The 27154-nt window shown below is 40.3% G+C and overlaps 1 protein-coding gene and 1 non-coding gene across 2 annotated transcripts in view; one reads left to right on the top strand and one right to left on the bottom strand.

Moving 5' to 3' along the window:
• Positions 1 to 191, bottom strand: LOC113191747 (U2 spliceosomal RNA). The gene has a single exon (XR_003301931.2). It is a non-coding gene; the product is annotated as a U2 spliceosomal RNA (small nuclear RNA).
• A 5906-nt stretch (positions 192 to 6097) lies between these two features.
• The window catches only part of Scrn1 (secernin 1), a 59983-nt gene continuing 38926 nt past the window's right edge, over positions 6098 to 27154 (top strand). The window contains exons 1-2 of the mRNA XM_077796770.1: positions 6098 to 6291; positions 26115 to 26274. Coding sequence (XP_077652896.1) covers positions 26116 to 26274 — 159 coding nt within the window. The 5' untranslated portion in view covers positions 6098 to 6291; position 26115. The remainder of the gene's footprint in view (positions 6292 to 26114; positions 26275 to 27154) is intronic.

Here is a 27154-nt window from a genome sequence, read left to right as displayed (position 1 = left end):
GTGAGGTGCACCATTCCTGGAGGTACTGAAATACCAGGTGGATGCATGGAACAGATAGAGAAAGTTCCTATTACATCTCCTTGCTCCAAAAATCTATTTAATCTATTGTCCTCTGGTAGAGGTTGTATCAGATAGTAAACTGATAAAAACAGATAATATACTTGATCTTAGCCAAAAGACCAAGAAGGAATACTATGCCATTTAAAATAAGGGATTTGAGACTCTATAGATTTTGACATCTGTGGTGTGTTCTGGAACTAATTGCTCATGGATACTGAGGGATGGCTATATTGCCTCTATATTTAAATTACTTTCCTGGCTTATCTCTGACTTCTTGAGAAGAAGAGCTATGGTATGCTTCTTAAAATCCATGTAGCAATAGTGCAATTCCTGGTCTAAGTGTTGAATAAACATTTCTTATTAAATTAGCTGTTGAAGAAGTTCCATAAGAAGACTATACATTTGTAATTCTTAAAATAATGGGTCTGAGTCTATATCAGAACAATTTGCTTCCATTTAGGGCATTAAGATTGGTGTTCCTAAACAGTGGAATGAAACAGGTCAAACTATCCTATCTATGTACCTATATAAATATATCACAGTGAATTTCACCTTTATGTATATCTGTAATGCACTAATTTAAAAAAAATCTCTAGATAAATAGAAGAAAGACCGGTAGAATATAGGAAATGAGGGTGGGGATAGGAAAAGGGAAAGTACTAGGGACGAGTTGGAGCAAATTAAATTCCATACTTGTATAATTATGCCAAAATGAATTCCAATATTATGCATAGCTCTAATGCAATAAATACATTTTTTTTTAAAAAAATGGTGTTCCTATACTTTCACACTAGCTATAAAGGAAAAACAGTCATGGGACTAGCTATTATGAACAACTAGGAGGTCCAGCAAAATATATGAAACTACTATTGTCAGATGTTGGACAACAGGCAAAACACGATTGTGAGTCCCATGAGAAAAGACAAATGAGTTAAGGCCAGCCATCACCCCAGCTGGAGGCAAAACCAAGGGAAACAAGCCAGGTGTGGTGGTGCACACCTGTTGTCCCGCCTACTTAGGAGACTAAGGCAGAAGGATCCCTTGAGCTCAAGAATTTGAGACCAGCCTGGGCAGTATAGTGAGACTTGGTCTCAAAACACATGGATGCCAAAACAAAACACCCCAAACAGACAAACAAAACAGAGCCCTGATGTCAGGCTGAATCGAAGAAATAAATAAAAGTTTAGGGAGGTCAGCGCAGCTAGAACTTGTGGGCAGGAGCCAGCAGAGGAGAAAACTAAACAGAGAAATAACTTGGGAAATTTGCATAAGAATTTTGTGGAGTCACTGACTAGTAATAACCTGTGGGTGCCTATGGCTGGCCAAAGAAAAACTTCTGGGTCAAGAACAATTATTGGGAGCTATAAACCAAACAATTCCCGGAGCTCACACAAAACTGGGAAACGTTCAAATTTCTGTCAGCCAGAATCATTTTACTGATTATGTGGAACATTCATTCATTAGAGACCCTAAGTGTGTCATACTTCAGGAATAGGACTAAAGTAACCATAGAGTTAACGTTATAACTGTTCTAAACAGTTTATAAACAAGCTTCCAATGGATCCAGCTGATTCTTTAATATAAATAGATAGATAGATATTAGTTATCAATGAAACTTTATTTTATTTATTTATATGTGGTGCTAAGGATTAAATCCAGTGCCTCACACATGCCAGGCAAGCGCTCTACCACTGAGCCACAACCCTAGATCCATCTGATTCTTAAATAATTGATAACTAGAAAAAGTCCAACACCTTTTAAAATATATTTCAAAAAAACAATTTATCATTTATAACACAAAATTCACTAAGTCTGGCATCTAAATCACAAGATCAGTGAGGGAATAAAAACAAACTAAAAATTGATAGAAGTTGGGCTGGCTCAGTGATGGAACGCTTGCCTGGCATGTGTGAGGCCACTGGGTTCGATCTTCAGCATCACATAAAATAAATAAAGGTATTGCATTTATCTACAACTAAAAAGAAGTCTTAAAAATTGACAGAAGTTATAAGATTAGCATATAAGGACTTTAAAACAACTATTAAAATAGTATAAAAATGATCAGGTATTTAAAGGAAAGCACATATAATATGAGAAGAATGGGTAGCATAAAAAGGACCAAAGAGAGCCTCAGGGAATGAAAAGAATACTACTTTTATAAAAATCTCACTGATGCAGTCTATACTCAAAAGACTTAAAAACAGAATAATACAGGGACACATCAATATTTATAGCAGCACAATTCACAATAGCTAAACTGTGGAACCAACCTAGATGCCCTTCATTAGATGAATGGATAAAAAAAATGTGGCATATATACACAATGGAATATTACTCAGCAATAAAAGAGAATAAAATCGTGGCATTTGTAGGTAAATGGATGGAGGTGGAGAAGATAATGCTAAGTGAAGTTAGCCAATCCCAAAAAACCAAATGCCAAATGTTTTCTTTAATGTAAGGAGGCTGATTCATAGTGGAAAAGGGAGCCAGAGCATGGGAGGAATAGACGAACTCTAGATAGGGCAGAGGGGTTGGAGGGGAAGGGAGGGAGCATGGGGTTATTAATGATGGTGGAATGTGATGATCATTATTATCCAAAGTACATGTATGAAGACAGGAATTGGTGTGAATATACTATGAATACAACCAAAGCTATGAAAAATTGTGCTCTATATATGTAATAAGAATTGTAAAGCATTCTGCTGTTTTCTCACGGATGATATTTATAGCATCTAAGATACTACAGAAGAAAAGATAACTAACTTGAATAAATACCAAGAGAAATTATTCAAAAGGAAGCAGAGAGAGAAAAAGGTACTGGGAAAAAAAAAAGGCAGAACAGAACCTCAGTGATCTATGAGCAAATATCAAATATATGTATAATTGAAATCCCTGAATTTGGTAGGAGATGGTGCAATGGATAAAATATTTGAAGAAATAATGGCCAAGCAATTGATGAAAATTGTAAGTCTGCAGATCCAAGAACCTCAATGAATCCTTAGAGTGATAAATATGGAAAAAAATCAAAATGTACCTCTCAGCAAAGCAGGAAAATGGTATTTATGTAAATTTTCTTTCAAAATAGCCACTTTCCATTAGTGTCAGGGAATTTTCTTCCATTCTTCCAGGGGTTTTTGTTTGTTTGTTTTTTGAATTAGGGATTGAACCCAGGGGTGCTCTACTACTGAGCTACATCCCTAGCCCTTTTTGTTTTTATTTTTTATTTTATTTTTAAAAATATTTACTTTTTAGTTGTAGTTAGACACGATATCTTTATTTTATTTATTTTTATGTGGTGCTGAGGATCGAACCCTGGGGCTAGGCGCTCACTAGGCGAGCACTCTATCGCTGAGCACAATCCCAGTGCCCCCTTTTTGTTTTTAAATTTGAGACAGGGTCTTGCTAAGCTGCTTAGGGTCTCACTAAGTTGCTGAGACTGGCCTCAGACTTGCAATCCTTCTTCCTCAACCTCCAGAGTCACCTTATAGGTGTGCACCTGGCTATACAAGTTCTTAAAAGTGATCCAAAATGGGAAGAGGGATGATATATGAAGATATGCAGTTCTGATATTTTTTAAACCTATCAGGATCAAATATTTTCGGTTTCCCAGTGACCTTATTTTCATTTTACTGTCTGTAAATAAATCCAGAATGTTTCTGTAGTTTTTGCCCAGAGGGAGATTCTATGAGTATCCCTACATAACAATGCTTCTATGCTGAAATCATCTTTCTATCTGTAGAAGAAATACTTGCCTACTTGTGTGGAAATAAAACAGAAAACCTGGTATAATTTTATTTAAGTCTTTGAACATGGCTAGATGGAATATAAATGTGTAATGATTGCATGTTATTGAATACAAGTTTTTCCTTGCAAGCTAGCTCACAAAACCTTATAATCTCCCTGTACCTAAAACCTCACATAATTGAGGCAAGTCATTAAAGCCCTAACTAATATTTCTTGAAGTTCTTCAGAGTTTTTGGACTGTTCTGTTCCCTTATCTCTATTTGTATGGCTTGAATGGCAGGAGGGTCTCTGTCTCCTATTCAAATTCAGAAAAAGCTACCACGGCTGCTTAATCAATGCTAAGAATACCATGTAATAAGCCTCTTGGTACAGAGCCTGGGGACTGCGGGGGCCTCAGTCTCCATAGACATGTGGGGAAACACCAATAGGCTTTAAAGATTTCAGGGAAGCAGGTATGTTGGCCATCCCCATTGTGTGGGTCCTAAGATCATGGCTGCCACCAAAATACAGCATGATGTGCAGGTGCTGTCCTTTACATGAGAAATGACAACCAATGAACACAGAAAGTTATAGAATTGCATTTGCTTTTATAGTGATGGTGATTTATGGCATGCTTTTAAACTAGACATTTAAAACAGTGACTGTCAGACTTTAATAAGCAAGAGAAACAAATGAAGAGCTTGAAAAAATGCAAATTCCCTGGCTCCCACCCTAGAGACCCTGAATTCAAGACATCTGGGCCAGGCTCTAGGAATAAGACCTTTAGGAGTTTCCAATGCTGATTATTTACACTTAAAGTGTTGCCATTTCCTTAGTTGGAGTAAATGAACAATTAAGACACTTTTGTGCTCTAAGAGTGTGAACCAATGCTTTATTCTGTATTATTTACACTCATTTCCTCAGTTCTCTCCCATTGTCTTTTACTTGTGTTGCAAGTATTAAATGAGGGCACAACATTCAAAGCACATGGGAAAAAGTCTCCTTCCTTCCTTAGCAACCAGTCACCCAGCTCTCCTTCCTGGTGCTTCTACTATTACATTTCTTATGTATCCTTCCAAAGATATTCTGTGCATTTGAAAACATAGGAGACAGCCTATGAAATTGAAAATAAAAGTACAGGCATATGATATTTTTCTTCTAACAAATGTTAAGACACACAATGTTCTATGTTCTTCACCTAGATTTTAAAAAATTGTTTAAAAAAAGCCCTTCTGCTTAATATAGGTTGAAAATCTTTTTGTATCAGTACACAGAGAGAGCATCCTTAAAGAAAAAGAGACTTTAAAAAAGCCGGATAGCCTTCCATGGTATTGATGAGCTGTCATGTATTTGAACAACCTTCTTTTCATGGACATTTGTTTCCAATCTTTGCTAGCGATGTACTGTTGCAATGAATGACCTTGCACTCATTTCACACCTGTGTTAGTATATCTCTAGGATAAATTCTAGAAGTGGAATAACTGGGTCAAAGACTATACATGAATTTGTTATTTTGAGAGATATTGCCAAATTGTTTTATACCATGAGGTATAAAACTTTTATTTTTACAAATCTGACAGGTAGAAAATGTTACTTTTTAGATTTGGTTGCAGGTATGTGAAGTCAGATATCTTCTCATGCTACTGGGTGGTATTGAATTCCTTTTCCTGTGAACTCTCTTTGTATCATTTTATATGGTCTTTTCTTATTAATTAATAAAAAGGTAGTCTTGTTTTAGCAACAGATGGACTATCATGTCTTGACCAGGACCTTGACCCTCACGCCCCACCCCCCACCACCAAATTTATTAACCCCAGCATGGAATTCTGGCTTTGCTACTTGCTATGTGACCTTGGAATAGTTACTTCAACTCTTTGGGTCACAGTGTCCAAGTGCCAGGCTTAATAAAGTCTGCCGTTATCAAAATGGTTCTTTAAAACCAGGGAGTTGACTTGGGCAAGTCAAGCTGTTGCAGAACACATTTCTCCGCGGGGGAATTTTGCTTAGGCGCGGAGGCCAGGATGTAGCAACCAAACCGCGGGGTCAGGGAGAGGCGCCCGGAGGAAGCTGTCTTATTAAAGCTTGGGTTTTTCCGTTCGATAGAATTGTGACCAAGAAATCAAACTCAAGCAAAGAGGGAGCCACTTTGTGTAGCGTTATCTGGCCCCTCGGCCGCCCCTCCCGCTCCCTGGCCCCCTCCCCTGCCAGGTGGAGCTCAGCGCTCCAACCCCCGCAAGGCAGACGTGGCGGGTGCTGCGGCGCCCCGGGGCCCAGAGCGCTGAGACGCTGAGGGTGGGCCTCGCGGTCACGTGATCCCGGCCAGCTGTTAGCAGGGGGCGGTGGGACTGAAAGCCCGGAGTCTAAGAAGGGGAAGCGCCCGGCGGCCGCCTCCGACACTGCAGTTGCAGCTCCTAATGTCGCCGCAGTAATCCAGCCGCTGCGCACTCTCAGCCTCACCGGTCACAGCACCGCATCGCAGGGCCGAGCCCGGATCCCGCCGCTCCTCAGGTGAGAGCCGCGGCTGGCCACGACTGGAAGCTCCGGGCCTTTGCAGCGCCGTTTCCCCGGGCGGGTTTCACTCCATCCGCCATCGCAGTCCCCAGCGTCTGGTCGCCTGCCGCTTTTGGAGCCTGCAAGTAGTGCTACCCCGGGCCTATTGCCCTCCAGGGTTGGCTCAGACAGGCTGGGGAATCTTGGGGATGGGAAGAAAGGTGGCTTCGGCAAAGGGTCGGGGGTGACTTAGGTTTAGGGAATGCGGGGACGAAGGAGAGAGACGCCCCACCCCGGGGTGCAGGCACTGCAGCCTGTTTGGAACCTGCCCCCCACCCCGCCCTCCGTACTCCAACCCTGTCCTTCCCTCCACCTGCCTTTAACTCATAACATCTCCCGGCCGCTCTTCCTGTTTTCTTTCCTGGCAGCCAAGTTGCCACCCCTTGAATGTGTGACTGTGCTCCCCCCATTCCTCCATCGTTCGGGTGGCTGGCAGGATTCGGGGTTCCGAGTTCGCCCCGGCGCAACGTGGGTGAAGGAGCGAGCCTGGCACCTTCTCGGAGCTAACGCACCTGCCGCGGTGGCAGGCTGACTGCGAACACGGCTGCGTGGCGAGGCCGCTGCCCTTGGCCCAGCTCTGCCCCCTGCGTCCACCCTGTCTGCTACAGCCCAAGGGTGTCCGGGTCTGTCTTCCAATTACGGGCTTGAGCGCGCTGTTGCTCTAGTCTAGGCTGGCTGCGCGCAGGACTTGACTCAACTTCCCCGCGAGCGGCACCCGGGCATTCCTGGGGGTGCGAGAGGGGTCAGGGCAGGTTAACGTGCAGGCCTCAGGGCGCCTATGGGTGAAAGGCACTGGTGTGTTTCTGAGATGATTGTCCACCTCAGTTTATCGTTGGCTCTTCAGTTTGCTTTTTCTCTCTCCGGCACATCACTCACTCATTGAGGTCTGCCAAGCAAAAGAGAAGATTGAATTTTAGAGAATTGTCGAGAATTCGTATTTAGGGATTAAAAAATGCCCATTACACCCGTATGAATCTAAGGAAACTCTTTATTTTCTGTGACTCAAAGCTGACTTGGTAGGATTTCATTAAACGATATAGCTTTTCTGATTAGTATTAGCTTGCAGGTGTCTTGAATGAGGCTTGTGTCCAGTTTCACCATGGTGATGGTGGTGGTGGTTGTGGTGATGGTGTCTACTGTGATCCACGCCTGACTTGAAGACGCATTACTTGCCGATGAAACCTATGTTAATTCAAAATGGCAGCATGAAAAATCAGGCCAGGCGGGGAAGCAGCACAGACTACAGCCAACAGCAGCTGCCCCGTGACTTAAGCCTTGGTGAGGGAATCAAGGAGAGGGAAGGCTCTCTTGGGTATCAGGAAGTGATTCATGGAACTGGTTAGATTTTAGCGTGTAAGCATGGTCTTGGGGAGTAAGTGGGAAGTTTGGGGAGCTGCAGTTATTTCCCCTAACTTGTCAAAAGCTGGTTATAAAACCTATTCAGAATTAAGATTTTGATCTGATTTTCTTCAGGCTTAACTAAAGATAACTAAAGATGTCTGTTTGATGCACAACTTGGATGTTTTGTACCTACCAGCTGCTTTTAAAAGGAATGGATGTGTAGTGTAAACGTAATCCAAGAATAGTGCACACAACAAATACAAATAGCAAGTTTCATTAGAAGAGCTGATATAGCATGATGAGCAAGACCCAGGCACCAGAGAATGGCAAATTCTTGAAAGGTGACTCATTTTAGGATCCCCCCCCCCTTTTTAAATGCAGCTTTCCATTCCTTTTTCATTGCTGTGCTGCCAGCCATCTTGTCTTTTAGGAAGGAAGAGATGAAGGAGCAAGTGGGAAGATGAGGCTGAAGGTCAGGAGTGGCAGAGCTGGAGGCATCCTGAGCAGGCTTGTTGTGAACCCCCCTTTTATAAAAGGGAAGCTGAAGCAGGGCAGATGGACCACCAAGGCCATATGGCTGGCAGCTGAATATGAGGACCCAAATCCAGGTCCTCTTACTCTTGGTTTAGAGTTCCACATGCTACCTTTTAAAACCTGAGGGGGAAAGGGCACATTTGTCATTATTAGGATGGCAAACACTGAGCAATGGGGAACCAAACTGTCACCTGAATTTTAAAACTTGTAAGTAAAGAGACTATACTTTAGTTTCTTAATTCAAGCCCATTTAAATTCTTGAGCCATCTACTTCACATTCACATTTCTAGTGATGGGTCTGCAGCTGTAATTAAGAATCAAAACCTATTTTTAACCAAAATCTTCAAGATAAGAAGTGAATTCTTTGATTAAAAAATTAGCTGTTTGTGGAGAACCATTAAGCCAATTTCTTTCTAAAAAAAAACCTGAAATGGGCTATATACCTAATTTTTTGAATATCCAATTTTAAGTAAAAGTAAGTAATAAGCCTATTTTAAAATAACTTTGAAGCTGTACTAAAGTCAGATGGTTTTTCTATAATTTGAATTCTTATAATTTGAATTTTCTGACTCATGAACCAGTAACTCCAGATCTGTGAAAGCAGAACTAGAAGTTGTGTGTGGGTTTGGGTTTGGGTTTGTGCAGTACTGGGGAGTGAATCCAGGGGCACACAACCACTGAATTACATTCTCAGGACTTTTTATTTTGAGACAGGGTATTGGTAAATTAATAAGACTGTCTTAAACTTGCGACACTTCTGCTTCAGCCTCCTGAGTCATTGGGATTATGGGTGTGCACACTGCCTGGTAGTATTTCTGTACTTTTCATATTTTTCCTTTGGGGTGATCTTTTTCTTATTAATTTGGAAGAGCTCTTTATATATGAAGGAAAATATTTCTTTTTGATAGATGTTACAAATGCATATCTCAGTATTTCGTTTAAAAGGTTTGTTCTTTAAGAAGTTTACACTATTTTACAATTAAGTCTTTAATATTTTCCTTTGTGAGTTGTTGGTTTTATTATTTATTTTTACTTGCTTAGGTAGGTTTTTCCTTTTCTAAGAGTATTTTAAAAAATTTATTCAGATGTTTTATATTTTATAGCTTTATTTTGTAAAAATTAAAAATTTTTAATTAGAGTAACTTATTTTGGATGGGAGTGAGTTCGTGACTGGGACAGATTTCTTCCCTTCTTTCTATCCCACAGAATCAATTATCCCAGCATTATATTCTTTTGTTCAGTACACCTTTCACCTCAAATTTGGCCTTCACTGTACACTAATTTCCCATGTTTTATACCTATATTTTTGGACTTTCTACTTTGTTAATCTAGTTTTGCCCACAGTACACAAGCTATCTTAATACTGAAATTTTGCAATGTAGTTTAATGCCATGTGGGGCTAATCATTTCTCATTTCGTTTTATTTCTGCAACTTGTTGGTTAATCCCACATATCTTTTGCAGATGAACTTTTTTTTTCTTTAATTGATATTGCTGATGATTGAACTCAAGATCTTGAACATGCTAAGCATGTCCACTACCAGGGAGTTGCATGTCTAGCCCTCAAGATCACTTTTGACATACTTTTTGCAAAAGCTCTTTTTGTGCGTTGATTGCTGCCATATTGACTCTGCTAATTAATTTAAGGAAGACTGACACTTCTGTGTAACTGTTTCTTTCCAGCAAAGAACAGGAACATTTCCCTGCCATTCAGATCTTCCTTGTCCCTATAAAGCCTTAGTTTTCTTCATTGAGGATTTGGGCATCTCTCCAGTAAATCTATCAGAAAGTTGGAAGAATCTAAGGAGGAGTACAAAACTCTAATGGTGGACTCAAGGAAAACTTACACTAAGGAAAAATACTTTCTGCTTTTGGCTGGATGGAGTTTGGGCAGCCTTGTTGTTAAGGGCATTTTGGAGTCTGAATTCCCCTCTGAAATCCTTTCTTGTTATACAACCAGGCCAAATTACTTCACCATTTTTAACCTCAGTGTTCTCATCTGTGAAGTGGAAATACCACCCATGTGATGGAGTTATTGTGAAGATTAAATGATTATGCACATTTATTTATGCATATTGTTTAGCAGTATAACATTAAACACACAGTGAACGCTGAATGTTCTAAGGTAAATTTTTAGATTGTATGATTATGGTTATGTTAGTTACCCCCATCAAATGAATGTATACATTCAGTCTTAATTCCACTCACAGGTCCAGTGGATCTCTGGAAATACTTTGCCAATTTAAAGAGAAGTTTGGGCTGGAGTTCTAGCTCAGGAGCAGTGTGCTTACCTAGTACACGCTCAGGTCCTGAGTTCAATCCCCAGCCCCACATACATATCAAAAAAGTCTGGCTTGGGAAATAAACCAATGGAAGAGCCAGGAAATGTAGCAAAGAGTCATTGGAGTGAGGCAGAGCATCACCTGCTTTGTGTCCCAGATAGATCAGCCGCTGCCCCTAGCACTTCCGCCTAGCCTGTGCTGAGTGGTGTTCCAGCCTCTTCCTCCACCCCCAGTCAGCCTGAGCCTTCTGTGCAGGGTTCTTCTCAGCAGCTCTTAGGCATATGTGTATTAGTCACATCTGCCTGTTGTCGCTTACTCAGAAACTCCCGATGTCATCACCCAGGGGTTGAAATGACTGGACAGAATGGCAAGATGCCAGGAAAGAGGGGGATAGGAATGGGGGTTCCCAGCTCCAGCCTCAGCAGAAGCTGGGAGATAGCTCGGGTGCCTCCTCTGTTCTTACTGATTGTACATCTAACTTAAATCTCCCAGGGCCTAATCTACTCTCCCGAGGTGAGCAATGTATCTTGAGAGCTCCCACAGACATTTCTTAATGATGTTTTAAGTCAGTTAACTCCTCCTCTCTTGGTTGTGTCCATGAGCACCACCTCTTCCCAATGACCTTGAAAATAGCCTATTTCCCCTTGCGTTGAACACAGTGCTTGAACATGACTAGAGGCTCAAAATACATGTTGGTAATTCATCTGACCTCTTAGAAATCCTAACTTGAATTATGTAGTAATCAAAAGCTCTCCAGAATATTTTTCTTTTCTCTCAAAGTGAAGCCTTAGTGTATTTTTTTAATTGTACTTAGTAGTGTCCTAGTGACCTGAAAGAATAAATGGAATGTCTTAAAGTGTTCTTCTTAGTCTCTAAAATTATCAGATTAAAAAATAATTTAAAAAGCCAATAAAGTAATATGACCTTGCAGTAAAAATGTTTAAATTATGTAACCAGGCAAAGTGAAATTTAAAGTTTCTATTTCTATAACCTCATCCACACTCCCACTCCCAACTCTCAATTAGATGTTAATAATTTGAGTTTCTTGTCTGTCAACCTATCTGTACATTGTCTAGTTACATAAATTACCTGTACACACATATATGCTAATATGTTCATATGTATGTATATGGACTCCTTTTCGATAATAAAATGGGATAAATTTGCTCATGGCAAAACACAGCAAATAGCTTGAGCATTAATGGATCTTTACTAAGTGGTTTTTAATTTCATTCTGTTAAACATAAGGTAATCCTCTGGTTTTATACCGGCAGGATTTATATTTTATTATTTTATTTCTTCTGTGGGGAATGGATGTTTAAGGTATATATTTTTTACAGCAACAGAGAGTAAACTTCCATTTTAAGAATGAATGGAAAGATTGTTTTAAAATCTCATTTCACAGAGTTAACAGGTACATATCAAATCACATTAAAGGAAAGAGATCAGAATAGACAATGTGCTGTTTAGATGGGAGAGGAAAACAGATGGTGGGGAGAGGAAGGTCATAATTCAATGCACCCTTGCCAGATTAGTGGATACAATGGCAGCAATGTCAGAAATGAGAACAGAGGGAAATGAAAGGACCCTCGATGCAGCGCCCTTAGTAGTTCCCAAGGATTTCCCACCAAGAATGCTTTTGGCAGCTAACCACAGGCTGCCTATTTTAAACACATATTCTTCTTTCTTTATTTCCAGGACTCTGCTCTTTAAGAACATGATCAAGGAACAAACTTTTCTTGAATGCACCTTTAATTTTTATGTTCTTTACATATTATCTTATATGCATGGTTGACATCAATAGCCCCATTTTACAGATGAAGAACAACAGTACCCATAATGTGCATCACCCTGACTTTTTTAGCCCTCCTGTAGCTTCTTAGAGTAATTATTCTGACTGTATACTGTTTACCTATATCATTAATGTGGTACAAGTGTTTTCTTTCTTCTCTCTTCCTTTATTTCTCCATTCTTTCATTCCTTCATTTCCTGTGAAAGATGGAAAACTATCTTCCGATCTGTCATATGCAGGGGAGCATCTTCCTTGCAATGAACTTGATCTGACCATATTTTTCTAATTTGGCTGGCTTGAGTGAAAAATGAATCCGACTTAAGTTTCCTACTTCTTGCATTTAAAAAAAATTGTATCAGGGAGGAACGAATGTCACTCAGTTTCTCTCTTTTCCTTCACTTCAGAATCTCTTAAAGAGCCCTTGTTTTATGCAGCTTGCCTTTGTAAAACATGGAATCGTATTTTAAGTGCACCCTCAGAGTGTAGGTAGAAGAGTACAGGAGGGAGTGGAGTTTTTGCAGGTGATCCTTGAATTCAGGTGTGCCCCAACATTGGATATGCACAGAATAATGAGACAGATATTTTTCAAGTATATAGAGACTGTGTTGTCATTGAGTATGTACAAATTCATTGAAAATTCGTTACATATTTTTCCCTAGCCAACAGTAATGACATTATTTAAAAAAAACTATTTTTATTTGTTCTTTTAAGTTATACATGACAGTAGAATCTATTTTGACCATGAAAAAATTTTGACATTGAAAAGTTGGGAAACATCATACAAAAATATTTTATTGGACTTGAAAAATACTTTGGAAAAGTAATAGCTACGTATGAGTAGATAATAATTTTGAAGTACAACATTTCATTGTATTATAGAAAACTCCATTTCCTTAGTTACTAGTCTGTCACATGAAACAACATTAAGTTAGGTATTTTTCTTAATTTATATTTCTCATTGTGATCATATCTTGTAAATATGATATGAATATCATATCATTTTCAGAATCAGATGCGGAATCAGATGCTGCTAAAGATAAATGTAGTTCATGTGCTTTGGTTGAGCTGTGGGATTTTCCTCCACCCCTAAGTCTCTGCCCTGTGTTAGGGCCATGTTTATTCACTGCAGTGAATTGAATAATAGATTGTTATTTTTAAAAAATATTTTTAATTGTAGATGGACGCAGAATCTTTATTTTATTTAGCCATATGTGGTGCTAAGGATTGAACCCAGTTCCTCATACATGCCAGACAAGCGCTCTAGCACTGAGTCACAACCCCAGCCCGAATGATAGATTATTTTGACTGCAACTCTTCTGGGTTTTAAGAATATTTTTATTACAGATTCTTTCTTTTCATGTGGAAAATTTGAAAATGCTTGAATAGATAGAGGTTAAGAAATTATTTATAAAACTATGATCCACTAATCTTATTATTACTATTCCTAATAGTTTTGTTGCATTTTGTTGTAATTTTCTGTGGCATCTTTACAGATAACATGAATAAATTAAATGGTACCGTATGTACATTTGTGTGTCCTCTTTTCATTTCATTAGCTTTCTCCCATGTATTGATATATTTCCTAACTTCTCACAATATGTGTAAATAGCTCATTACATAACATAAATTTTTTTTTATTCTTATGATCATGTAAGTAGGTATATTTGCAGTATGTGGAGGTATACTAACAGAGGTCCATTAAATTATCAGGGGTTATGGTCAAGTTGAATAGTCACTGATGTCTTGGGATTTTGGTTTTTTCAACTTTAAATAGAAAAATTTTCCTATCTTTAATCATCTAAATTATAGAATTTTTTTGTTTGTATTTTTGTGGTCCTGGGGATTGAACCCAGGGCTTTGTACTTGCTAGTCAAACATTTTACCATTGAGCTATATCCCCATCCTTCAAACTGTAATTTTGGAATTAAATAACAAATTAGTTTTTTTTTTTTTTTTTTGGTGGGGGGGAGTACTGGGGATTGAACTCAGGGGCACTCAACCACTGAGCCACATCCCCAGCCTATTTTTTTTTAATTTATTTTTTAGTTGTAGTTGGACACAATACCTTTATTTATTCATTTTTATATGGTGCTGAAGACCGAACCCAGGGCCTCGTACATGCTAGGTGAGGGCTCTACTGCTGAGCCACAACCCCGGCCCATCTCCAGCCTATTTTATATTTTATTTAGAGACAGGGTCTCACTGAATTGCTTAGTGCCTCGCCATTGCTGAGGCTGGCTTTGAACCTGCATTCCTCCTGCCCCAGCCTCCCAAGCCACTGGGTTTACAGGTGTGCACTTCTATGCCCGGCTCAAAAAGGTATTCTTAAAGAGTTCAGTGAGCACTGGGGTGTAGTTCAATATAGAGCATGCTCTTTACAGGTGTATAGTCCTGGGTTCCATCCCTAGCACAAAAAAACAAAAACAAAACAAAACAACAAAAAAAAACAAGGTTGAATGGGACTTTTATTCTTTAAAGTATTTAAATAACAATTAATCCAAATCTTCCTGATTGTCGTGTAGTTTGATTTCCAGTTTTCAAGCCAAAGGGATGGAGGAAGCACAGTCATCTACAACTCTGTCAGACCAGAAAACAACCCAGACCTTTCTCTTTCAAGTTAACCTGGGTCACGACTTCAGCCACTTCCATCTCCAAGACAGAGGGTATTGCTGCCAGTGCTGTGTCTGAATTCAGATAAAATTAAAAGGTTTCCTTAAAATAAGCTGATGGCCCTTGAGGTTGGTGGATATCTTAAGGGGATTTATTGGACTACTCTGTTTTGTTGTGTTGAAAGTTTCCACAGTGAACAAAAGAACCAGACAGATAAAATGAATAATACTTTTGAGAGACAAAGATGTTTAAGACCCCTATCTGTGGATATTACGCACCAGTTTGAATTGGTTGCCTCAGAACCCCTTGGGTTTGTTGAAACTCTCCTTTCTGGGATCTCAGCTTGGACCTGCTGAACAGAATCCCTGAGGAGGGGTGACTAGGAATCTGCCATTTTTAACAAGTTCCCCTAGACCACTCGACTCTTGGCCAGATCTCAATACCATGAACTGAACTGCAGACTGGGAGCGTTTTGTCCAAACTGGATTCTGCTGATCTTTTTCTCTCATTGAAGATGAAATATAGATACCATTCTTCCTTTCATTTGCTCAACAAACATATAGTGAGGTCTTGAACTGTGCCAGTCTCTGTAGGAGGTGCCTGGGAGGTAAGGATTTACATGGTTCTTGCCCTGGGGCACTTGTGGTTTGCTGAGCAGAGACAAATGTCTAAAACTTGAAGAAAAGACAGAAAATGAAGCTCCAGAGAGAAAGAACTGGAGCTCTTCTTTTCTCCCTAGTGCACGAACACTCCCAAGCCCTACCAGAACCTCTCCCCATCCTTCCTAGTCCTACCTTCCTTCCTCACGTGTCTAAGTGGACAAGTAAGCTGTCAGTGGACATTCTAAGAAAACATCCAGGAGTGTCTTTAACCTTAAAATAATTTTAAACATTTGATGTGCTTCACATAAAGTTATCTATTACGGAAAGTTTCAAGCATCCACAAAAGTAAGGAGAAAAATAGAGTCAACCCTGTGTGCCACCGCCCAGCTCTAAAGGTTTTAATCTCCTAGCCAGTCTTGTTTGGTCTGTGCCCTTGCCCTGTCACCCTGTCACCCTGTCACCCCACCCTGCATTATATCATAGTCTTCCTCATGGGACCATTTCAGTGTGTGTCTTTTTAAGACATGGGCTCGTTCATAGACATCATGTCCTGTCTAAAATATTAATCATCTGACAAATACCTAACCAACGTTCACATTACCCTAGCTGCCTTGACAAACTTTTGTATAGTTTGTTTAAATCAGGATCCAAATACTGCAATTGTTTGTTGTATCTCTTAAATAACTTGTTCTCTTGCTCTCCCCACCCCGCCCCCTGCTGTTTCTTTTTTAATTGTTGCTGTTGAAGAAGAAGCCAGCTTTGTTCTCTGGTTTCCTGTAGTCTTGATTTTGTTGAGAGCATCCCCTTGTGTCGTCTGTAGTCTTTGATATCTGATAATTAGATCAAAAGATTTGAGCCTTTCAGTGCATTTCAGTTGTACTTTGGAATGTGAGTGTATCTGAGAAGTTTGGGGCCAACTACTGATGAGAGGGGGGGGAAGGATGGTAGTGGGGACTGGTGTAGACCTGCAAATGCATCACCAGTGAGGAGTAGGAAAGGAATGCAAGCACTTATTGAGTGCCTCCTGTATACAGCTGCAGCACTGGGTGTTTTCCATATGCTCACATTTAATCCCTGGTGATATATTGTATGTGGGTGCTCCGTCCCATTTCCATCAGAATTAGTGGGTGGAGTCTGGCTGGGAACTGGGGTCTGTGTTTCTAAAGCCTGCCATTCTCCCCCCCCCCCCGGGGGACAATAGGGACAGGTAATAGAAGGGTCCTGGAGGAGTACAGGACCTTTTGAAGGAGCCACTTCCCAACTCGTCTCACTGTCACACAGGATGTGACTCAGTGTTGCCAGATCTCTGAGTTGTCAGCAAAGTACAAATATCTGAATGTCTCTGGGAGATCTCTAGACTTAAAATGTTAGCTGTTAATTCAGGTTTCTTAAAAACACTATCTAGGGGGTTGGAGTTATAGCTCAGAGGTAGAACATTTGCCTCGCACGTGTGAGGCACTGGGTTCGATTCCCAACAACTAAAAAATTATTTTAAAAAACAAAACAAAACAAAAAACATTATCTAGGGCAACACTTTGGGTTAAGCAGTCTACAACCTGCCTCTTCCCCACATCCTGTACCATGCTGCTGGCAAGTATATCTTTTGAAGTTCGGGAGGTAAGACCCTTGACATTAGAAAGGGAAATGATAAGCAGCTCTTAAAGGACACTGATGACGATGAAGCAAACATTCAGAAAGTGAAAGGGCACTTAGATATTTCAGGAAAAACAGTATTTCTGAAGTCTGAACAAATAGACTTTGACACAGGAACAGGCTGCGGCATGCATCCTTCATTCTTTCACCGTGTGTCCAGAGGGTATCTGGAGCACTTTGTTGGTACTATTAAGTGCCATTCAGATCTCATGGAAACCCTGGGAGGAGTGCACTACCTCACTGTCCCTTTTATGAATGGCTTGGGGTAGGGACATGGCTGAGATTTGAACCCAGGTGGGCTCCAGCATCTGCTTCCTGCTAAGGCTTGCATCTGGAATGTTTCCCAAAGACCCATGTGTTTAAAAGCTTATTCCCCAGCTTAGTGCTACGAGAAGATGGTGGCACCATTATGAGCTGGGGCCCAGTGACAGTGAGAGGTCTTAGGTCACTGGAGGTGTGCCCTCAAAGGGGATGTGAGAATCCAGCCCCTTCCATCTCTCATTTTTCGATTCCCAGCTATGAGGAATAACTCTGCTCTGTCATGTGCTCCTGCCATGATGCACTGCCTCGCCACAGGGCCAAAGCAACAGGGCCAACAGATCATGGAGTGAAACTCCCAAACTGTGAGCCAAATAGACCTTTTCTCTTTATAAGTTGATTATCTCAAGTATTTGTTAGTGTCAGAAAACTAACATTACTTAATACCCCATATGGTCTCTCTTGATAGTTCTTCTATCAAGGGATTGACAGTTCAGAGCTTGAATTCCTTGGCTATAGAGACCTAAAACTATGCTCTACTATATTAGTTTTCAAAAAAAAAAAAAATACTTAGCAGATCTGTCTTTCTCTTAGGAAGTACTTTGTGAGTCTGGGCTAATGTATGTGTATGATTATCATCAGCTGGTATTTATATCCCAATTTTTAGTTAGATATTTTCTTTCCCAAATACTTCATTAATCCTTTGTATTTTAATAGCAGCTATATGACAGAAAAATCAATTTATAAATGAGTATCATTTGTCTCATTTTCAGTTCAGCAGGAATGTCAATAATTTTCCAAACGAATTTATCAGTGACTAAAATAGTAAAATCATTGCTTTGCTATTCTGGAAAGTGGTAATTCAAAGACATTGAATTTAAACTTACTCAGTAAAGCTGGGAGGGTGGAGAGTAGGGAATCCTGGCTTGGGGTTGGGGTTCCATTCTTTGTGTCAGGAAAGGCAGTTTGTCACAGTTATTTGCAAGACAGTTAACAAGGCCATAGCTCACATAGAGAGTCATTTTCTTCCTCTTTGGCATCTCAGCGCTTTCTTATTACTGACTAAGGTGACTGATGAGGGTCACTCGAGCTTCAGGGAGATAAAGGGGCAGGGCAGTTTGGCAGTCATGCAAAGAAAGCCCCTGCCCACGCCCACAGCATTCATGCCTTCAATAACTCCTCGCTGAACTTGAGGACAAAGACCTTTTCTCCCATGCGGCTTCCTCCCTCCTTGTCTAGACATTCTGCCAGTGGTCTCCTAGCTACAGGAGTACAGCACTCCAGTCCCACAAGCCTGAAGGCAATCCTCTTGCCACCAGTCAGGGTGAGTGTTGTAGCAGCAGCTCCTTTGCAGTGAGCTCCAGGAGATTGCCTATACCATGTTCCCAGAGGAAGCCATGAATCCCCAGGGAAGTCTGTGGTGGTTAGAGACTGAGGTTAGGGAGATACTACTGCAGTGTAGCAGTGTGGTTCAATGCCATAGCTCTTAGCCAAATGTGACTATTTAATTTTTAAAAAATTTTAAATTGTAGTCAGAAACACATAACACATATTTAATCATCTTAGCATTTCTCATTGTACAATAAACTGGTGTTAAATATATTTACACTGTTGTAAAAGCAATCTCCAGAACTTTTTCATCTTGTAGAACGGAAACTCTCTACCCATTAAACAACAACTCCCTCTTCCCTTCTTCTCCCAGACCATAGCTACTGCCACTCTGCTTTCTGTTTCTGCATGTTTGACTCCTCTAGGTAGCTTCTATAGATGAAAGCACATAATACAGGTTGTATGTGCTTTCCAAAAAAATGGGAAATTTGAAATCTAAAACTTTTTTGAGTTCTGTCCCAAAACCACAAGTGGAAAATTCCACACTTAACCTTAAATGACAGGTCACAGCCCAAACATAGGCACACAAAAGCACTGCATAAAATTAATTTCAGGCTATGTAGATAAACATAAGTGAACTTTGTATTAGATTTGAGTCCCATCCCCAAGATAGCTCCAATGTAGAAATGCAAATATCCCCAACTCTGAAAACATCTGAAATCTGAAACACTTTTGGTACTAGGCATTTTAGATAGGAAATACTCAACCTGTACTGTGACTGGCCTATTTAACTCAGCATGATGTCAGCTTTCCATTAGTCTAACAAGTACCTGAGATAATCAGCTTACAGAGAAAGAGTGTTTATTTTGGTTTATAGTTTTGGAGGTTTCAGTACATGCTTGGTCATCCGTGTTGCTTTTGGGCCTGTGGTGAGATAGCACATCATGGTGGGGAACACGTAATAGAACAAAGCTCTACTCACTTCCTGGCAAAAGAGAGGGAGGAAGAGACCAAGGTCCCATGGACCCTTTGAGGGTACACCTTCAATAACCTAAAACCTTCCAGTAGGTCCTACCTTTTTTTTACCACTTCCCAAGCTATGGAACTAAACCTTTAACACATGTGCCTTTGGGGGGACATTTAAGATCCAAATTGTACCAGCTGTTTAATTTAACGTAATCCTTTTGCAGTGCTGGGTATTGAGTCCAGGGCCTTGCCCATGCTAAGCATGCGTGGTACCACTGAACTATGCCCCAGCCCCTATTTTAAATTAATTAAAGATTCAGTTATTGGGCTGGGGTTATTGCTCAGTGGTAGAGTGCTTGCCCAGCATGCAGAAGGCCCTGGGTTCAATTTCCAGCAACACAAAAATAAATAAATAGAAAGAGAGAAAGAAGCTCAGTACTTCAGTTGCACCAGGCACATTTCAATATTGGATGGCACAAATAGAATATTTCTAACATTTCAGAAAGTGTTAGTGCAGAAAACTGGTAGCTTACCCTGAGAACTAACTGGGAGTGGGGACTGGGAGATATTTTATTCATACCCTGCCAGCTAATGAATTATCTGATTTCTTTTGTCCACCACAAAAATGATATCAGCACCAAGACATTTTCATATTTCCAATTTGCATCCTTATCTCAACCTCCCATCTTTCAACCTCCCTTTTCCTTCAACAGCATACAACCTTAAAAATAATTTCAGTTGCAGAACTTAGAGAACATAAATATAAAAGTACAGACTACAGAGAAATGCACTTTCAAATATGCTCAATGAGAACTTCTTAGGAAATGCCTGTCAGCTTAACCCATGATGGAAGTTAAATTGGAGTGTCTCATTAATTAGAACTGTTAGTTTATTGCTAACTTGGCAAGAATCCTAATTGGCATTTGCCACAATGCAGCCTTATTCAGTAGGCCTGCCCTTTAAGTCTACTGCTTTTAAGGCTTTTTCCTTGAGATCCACAGCAAGAGAGAAAAATGCTCAGCCTCTATCCACTGCATGCACACGATCATATAAGCAGATGTATGCAGCCCAACATACAGTCGCTTATGTCAGTACTTAGCCCTTACTCTGTGAGATACCTATATTCTATTTATTTTTTTATTTTTTGGTACTGAGGATTTAACCCAGGAGTATTTAACAATTAAGCCACATTCCCAGCCCTTTTATTTATTTATTTTTTAAAAGTTTGAGACAGAGTCTCAGCAAATTGCTTAGGGCCTTGCTGAAGCTGGCTTTGAACTTGTGATACTCCTGCCTTAGCCTCCCAAGTGGTTGGGATTACAGTTATATATGCCACTGCACCTGGCAGATATCTATATTTCTAAAAATGGTTTTCCAAGAAAATATTGTTCTTATTAATTCAGTTGATATAATAATCCACATGAAGGCTACAATATACAGCTTGGAAGATGCTGACTTGGCCATACCTGGATTCAGCATCAGGCCTACAGCATAACACTATAGTCCATCTGCACACCTTCTCCCTGCAACAGCCTCCCACCCTTTCACCCACCTTTCGTTTGTGGAATGGGAAGGGAGATACCTTCTTTAAGGAGATGGATGGAGATTTGAAGAAAAGTGAAGGTTTTCAAAATTTATTTAGGAACCAGAGAGAGGAATTGAGCAGACAGATACACAAAGAGGAAGTAAAGGCCACTTTCATGGTGGATTCCGAGTTAGAATTAGGAGACTCATATCAGGAGAAATGGAATTGGTGTGTAGAGCTACCATTTTTAGCTCTTGATGGAAGGAGCTTCTGTAAACTGAGTCAGCCTGGTGAGTCCAGGAGCTGCCCTAATCATTTTTTTCCAGTCTTCCAGAAGTACCCTGCCTCATATTTGCTAATTCAATTTTTATGGATGATAGCACATTTTGTACCTAGAAAAAGTGGGGATTTCACAAATAAGTTCTTTGGGATCTTCCAAAGTCTTTCCATGGAAATCTTCGTTTCTGAATTTCTGCAGGAAATGGATTGTTGCCCTGCCCAGTTGAGTTCTTACAAGCCACTTATATATAAGCTAATTCATGTTTTGAATAAAATTGAAAAGTCAGTTCCTTGACCATAACAATTACACTTCCAGAGTCACATTAGGCTAGTGGTTATCATATTGAGAGCAGAGACTGGACATTTCCATCACCATAGAAAGTTCTTTTGGATTTTGCTAATTCAGAGTCAAAAAAAAAAAAAAGTCTTGCTAAGTCATCTCTGCAGTTAGTCAGTGAATAGATTGGAGACTCAGCCAAAGAAAATGGACTGTTACTCTATTAGTCTATGGCTGGTTGTGATACACTTCATTTGTCTATCTAGCTAATTTTTTCCCCTAACAGACTTTGAAATTCTGCTTCCTCCTAGCATTCCTACACATCCCTGGGCTTCTGCTGCCTATGTCCTTGTCATGGTCAAGTGACCTAGTTGACTTGTTGAGCAAGCAGATGCCAGATGAAGAATAGGTGTTTGTCAAAGACCCTGTGGGATTTGTTTTTTTTCTACAGATGACTCTTGTAAATGCAAGACCAGTGGATTCCTAACATTTTTCAGGATGGAATAAAATGAGGTTCTGTTCCTGGATGAGACACCAGCCCTTTTGAAATGGCGCAGTGGCAGGGGGAGGAAGGGAAGTTCTGTTACATACTCAGAAACTAAAGCACAGCAAACACCTCCTGTCCCCCCCGTAAGGCTGCTTCTGGGTTGGCTACACCTTATTTCACCCTCCAGCAGTTCCTCCCACGCCCATATTCTAGGAAACCTCCATAAAGACATTTTATTTTATAGTCATTCTTGTGCACATTGATTCTTGGCTTATCGCTGTCAGATGAAGCAGTTTTTGTGAACCTGGGGAAGGTTAAGAGAAGACTTTATCTTCCTGGTTTTTCTTTCTCATGGAGGAAGAGAGGCTATTTTTCTAGGCTAGGAGGGAATGGATTTTAGAGTTGGGGAAGGGGTCTCCCATTTCTTTACACCCTAGGGAGGAGGCTTCCATAAGCAATATGAGAGGAAGGAAACTCTGTCAGCCCTGGGTGGACATATACAGATGAGACTGAAGTAACCTGGACATGGAAATTGCAGTATGTTTTCCAAACATAGAATATTGCTGTCTCTATGATTTGATGACTCCTCTGGGTATGGATGAGGCAAGTCAATTTTAGATGGCCTGCTTAGAAGAAATCTTGAGATGCTACTCTGTTTTAAAAGTTAAAACCCAGAGTATCTTCTTATGTAGCCTCCACAGTTTGCAAAATACATTCTCAAGCATCATTTTATTTATTTATTTATTTGGGGCACTTGGGATTTGAACTCGGGCATTTGACCACTGAACCACATCCCCAGCCCTACTGGGTATTTAATTTAGAGACAAGGTCTCACTGAGTTGCTTAGCACCTTGACATTGCTGAAGCTGGCTTTGAACTTGTGATCCTCCTGCCTCAGCCGCCCTAGCTGCTGGTATTACAAGTGTGCGCTACCGCACCCAATGAATCATTTTATTTGATAGTCATAAGAATTGTGGGCTGGGGCAAAACATTTGCAGGCTCAGAGAGGTAAATTGACTTGCTCAAGGTTACACAGCTACTAGTGGTGGGGCTGAGCTTTGGATCCAGTTTAGTGCTTTTCTGAAAACACTGATTTACTGATATCTTGTATTTGGGACTCATAAATAAAAAAAAAATTTAAAAAAGGAAGAAAGAAAAGAAAAAAGAAAGAAAAAAGTGTTTGAATTGATTGGATATCGATGATATAAATACAATATAGCTGATATAAAAATTTTTTAAAAAGAAAGAAAAAAGTTTTTGAATTGGATAATTGATGATACAAATACAATATAATTTATCTATTCCTCCCAGATGAATTCTAGATAGGGAAGAGGGGAGGGAGGGAAAGGGAGAAGGCAGGGTTATTAGCAAGGATGGTGGAATGTGATGGACATCATTATCCAAAGTAAATGTATGAAGACACAAATTGGGTGTCAACCTACTTTATATACAAACAGAGATATGAAAAATTGTGCTCTATATGTGTAATAAGAATTGTCATACATTCCGCTGCCATGTATTTAAAAAATAAAATCAATTTAAAAAATACAATATGGTTGGTTCAACATGTAACGTTGTTGAGGGCCTGTAATGTGGGGCTTCTGTATTTGGATGTCATGGCCCCTAACCTCAGAGAGCTTTTAGAAACTGATAAGGAAATATATTTGCAAGTAACAAACATGCATTATTCTAGAACAAACTGGATGCATTAGTGCTTGTGGATGCTGAATAAAGGGCAGTCTTTTATAGAAGTCTTCCTGAAAAAAAGCCATTTTGAATCTGATCCGGAATGACATAATGAGTAAGCCAAGGGCATTCAGGTCAGGTGCAGGGGTGTGGTGGTGAGGAAAGAGAGTTGTAAAGTCATCTTCGGTTTGTGAGATGTTAGGAAACATCTATTATTTCATGAACATCTATTCTGCATAAAACATTGTGTAGAGCTGGGTGTGCAAAAAAAAAAGACACAGTTCCTGCTTTCATATTGCTTAGTTTTTTTGGAAAGAGGAAAGAGAAAGTAAATATTAATTTTTGGTAAGAAAGAAATTATACAAATTATTCAGATAAAGGGAAAGAACAGTATTCTATGAGACAGTATGGTATAGTGACATAAATTACAGTACATTTGAGCTGGTATGTGAAGCTGCAAAAGAAACTAGGCAAATCATTTTGTTGTAAGGAAGCATGGAAAGGAATTCTCAGGAAAAAGTGTGGAGCATGTGCAAAGGCCCTGAGGGTATTGGGGGAACTGGAAAAAGGCCTGTGCTCTGGAGTTGTGAGAGTGAGTGGCATGACTTTGAGGTTTATTCTAAGAGTGGTGAAGTATTTTAAGCAGAAATACGTGATCAAATCTTGCTTCTGCAAAGATCTCTTTGGCTGCAATGTGGAGGATGTTTGGAAGGGAAATAATAGAGGTTTTGCAGCAGCCCCCTTAAAAAACTACTGCCTGGTCCAGGCTGGAGATGATGAGATGATGGTGGCCTTGGTGTAGGGTGGTGGCAACAGAATGGAGGGAAGTAGCTAGTTTCCATAGAGATTTAGGAGACTGAATCTATAGGACTTGGTGACATGTTGGATAAAGGAGAAGTAGATGACAGGGATGATTTCTGAATTCCAGAAACTCTACTGGGATGGATGATGGAGCTGGCCTCTGAGAGGGAAGGTTGGAAGGGCCCCCTTTGGGGGAAGAGGCTGAAATCAACTTTGGATACCAGGGAGACAGTTGGGTCTATGGTTGGGAGCTCAAATTGAGAACTGAGCTGAAATTCACTGTGTGTACCTCATGGGTGCATAATTAACAAGGGAAGCTCTGGGCATGGAAGAATTTTCCCTTGGGGGTGGGAGTGGGGAAAGCATTAAACAAGGATGGAAGGGTCAAGAAGTGAGGATGCACAATGGTCATTTAGAAGAGACCTAGCCAGCCCAGGAGCCACTGGAGGGGTAGGAGGGAAAGCCAAGTGTGCTTGAATAATATATCACTGAGGTAGAGTAATACTATATTTTAAAAGGGGCAGGTGGTCTCTTTCAGTTTATCTTTAGATCCATTTTCTGATTTCTGATCACACCTCCAAATCTGATAATCAGTTGCCATGCATCTTTAGATCTGGTAGTGAGTCCACCTCTACAGAGTACGGTCAACCCACTGCATCTTCAGGTTCCCACATCTGTGGATTCAACCAACTGTGGATCCAAAATACAGCATTGGTGCGTTGTGCATCTGTAATAAACACATAAAGAATTTTTTTTCTTGTTATTCCTTAAGTAATACAGCATATGAACTATTTACATAGCATCTACATCTCATTAGGTATTATAAATAATCTAGAAATGATTTAAAGTGTGCAGAAGGATGTGGGTAAGTTATATGCAAATAACAGACATTATTTTGTATAAGGGACTGAGTAGCTGTGGATTTTGTTATCTGTTATCTTCCAGGGGTCCTGGAACCAATTCCCTTGAATACCAAGGAACGACTGTATTCTTGTTAATTCATTTATTCGTTTGACAGATTGCTCTGTGTGTGTGTGTGTGTGTGTGTGTGTGTGTGTTGCCAGGAACAATAATCCCCTTTGCTTTCTCCCACGCCACTGCACTTTTGGCTGCCACCTCGGTGTGTGGAGAATCTGAGCTCATTTAATCCCACGGAGTACTAAACAATATCTGGTCTCTGTGACTCTGTGGTTCGACTCCAGGCACCCCACCTTCACGGCCAGCTGGGATCACTTCATGAGCTCACTGCGCACAGTTCCATGGAGAATCTGTTCCCGCTGGTGAAATGCGTTTGCAGAACTCACCCTTGGAGGGTTCTCTGTCAGGTCCGCTCCTGTTCTCATAGGTGCTCTCTTTTTAGGATGGCCGGAGCTCCTCCAAGTTACTGCTTTGTGGCCTTCCCGCCACGTGCTAAGGATGGTCTGGTGGTGTTTGGGAAAAATTCAGCCCGGCCCAGGGATGAAGTGCAGGAGGTTGTGTATTTCTCCGCTGCTGATCACGAACCGGAGAGCAAGGTTGAGGTAAGTCATGCGCCTGTCTCAGTTCCTCCACGCTGAGGATCCTTCTCTGACTTCTTTCTTGGAAGCCTGCTCACCCATCAGATTGTCATGTGATTTCTGCGGATTCCCATTTTCATTCACGTTGGCTCACAGCCTTAAAAATGAGGGTATGTGGAGAATTCTCTCTTCCTTATGGTCCTTGTTTTATAATTAAGTAAAATTTTACATGGTTCTAAGGTCAAATCTTTATAGGCAAGCACTCTACCACTGAGCTACATACAACTCCAGCCCTAAAGTCAAATCTTTAAAAAAGATATATTCAAAGTACTATGTCTGTCCTTGTCTCTTTTATTCCATTTTCTTTTCTCTACACAGTTAACCATATTTTAGAAGATTTTTTGGTTTATCCTTCTCATTAAAAATGTACATATGTGTAAAAATCATACATAACATATATGTATTTTTCCAGGTCCCCTTCCTCCTTTTTTTAAAAAAAATATTTAGTTTTTAGTTTTAGGTGGACACAATATCTTTATTTTACATTTACATGGGGCTGAGGATGGAACCCACTGCCTCATGCATGCTAGGCGAGTACTCTACCACTGAGCCACAACCTCAGCCCCACCTTTTCTCCTTTCTAAGGTTAATAGTAGCATGCCACATATACCTCTATCCTTTATTTTTTTTTTTTCCGACTAAAATCCTATCTTGGGAATCAGGGCATATGGTATATACAGGAACTCTTCATTCCTTATTTTGAGCTGCAGAATGTTCCGTTCTACAATGAACCATAGTTTAAGCAGCCCCCGAATGCTGGGGGACATTTGGGTGGTCTTCCAGTCTTTTGCTATTATAAAGAGTGATGAAATGAATAATAGCCACATGCATCTACCACAGTATC

This window comes from Urocitellus parryii, chromosome 3, assembly GCF_045843805.1.
Source record: "Urocitellus parryii isolate mUroPar1 chromosome 3, mUroPar1.hap1, whole genome shotgun sequence".
In the NCBI taxonomy this organism is placed as follows: Eukaryota; Metazoa; Chordata; class Mammalia; order Rodentia; family Sciuridae; genus Urocitellus; species Urocitellus parryii.
This window is presented reverse-complemented; position numbering and strand designations above follow the sequence as displayed.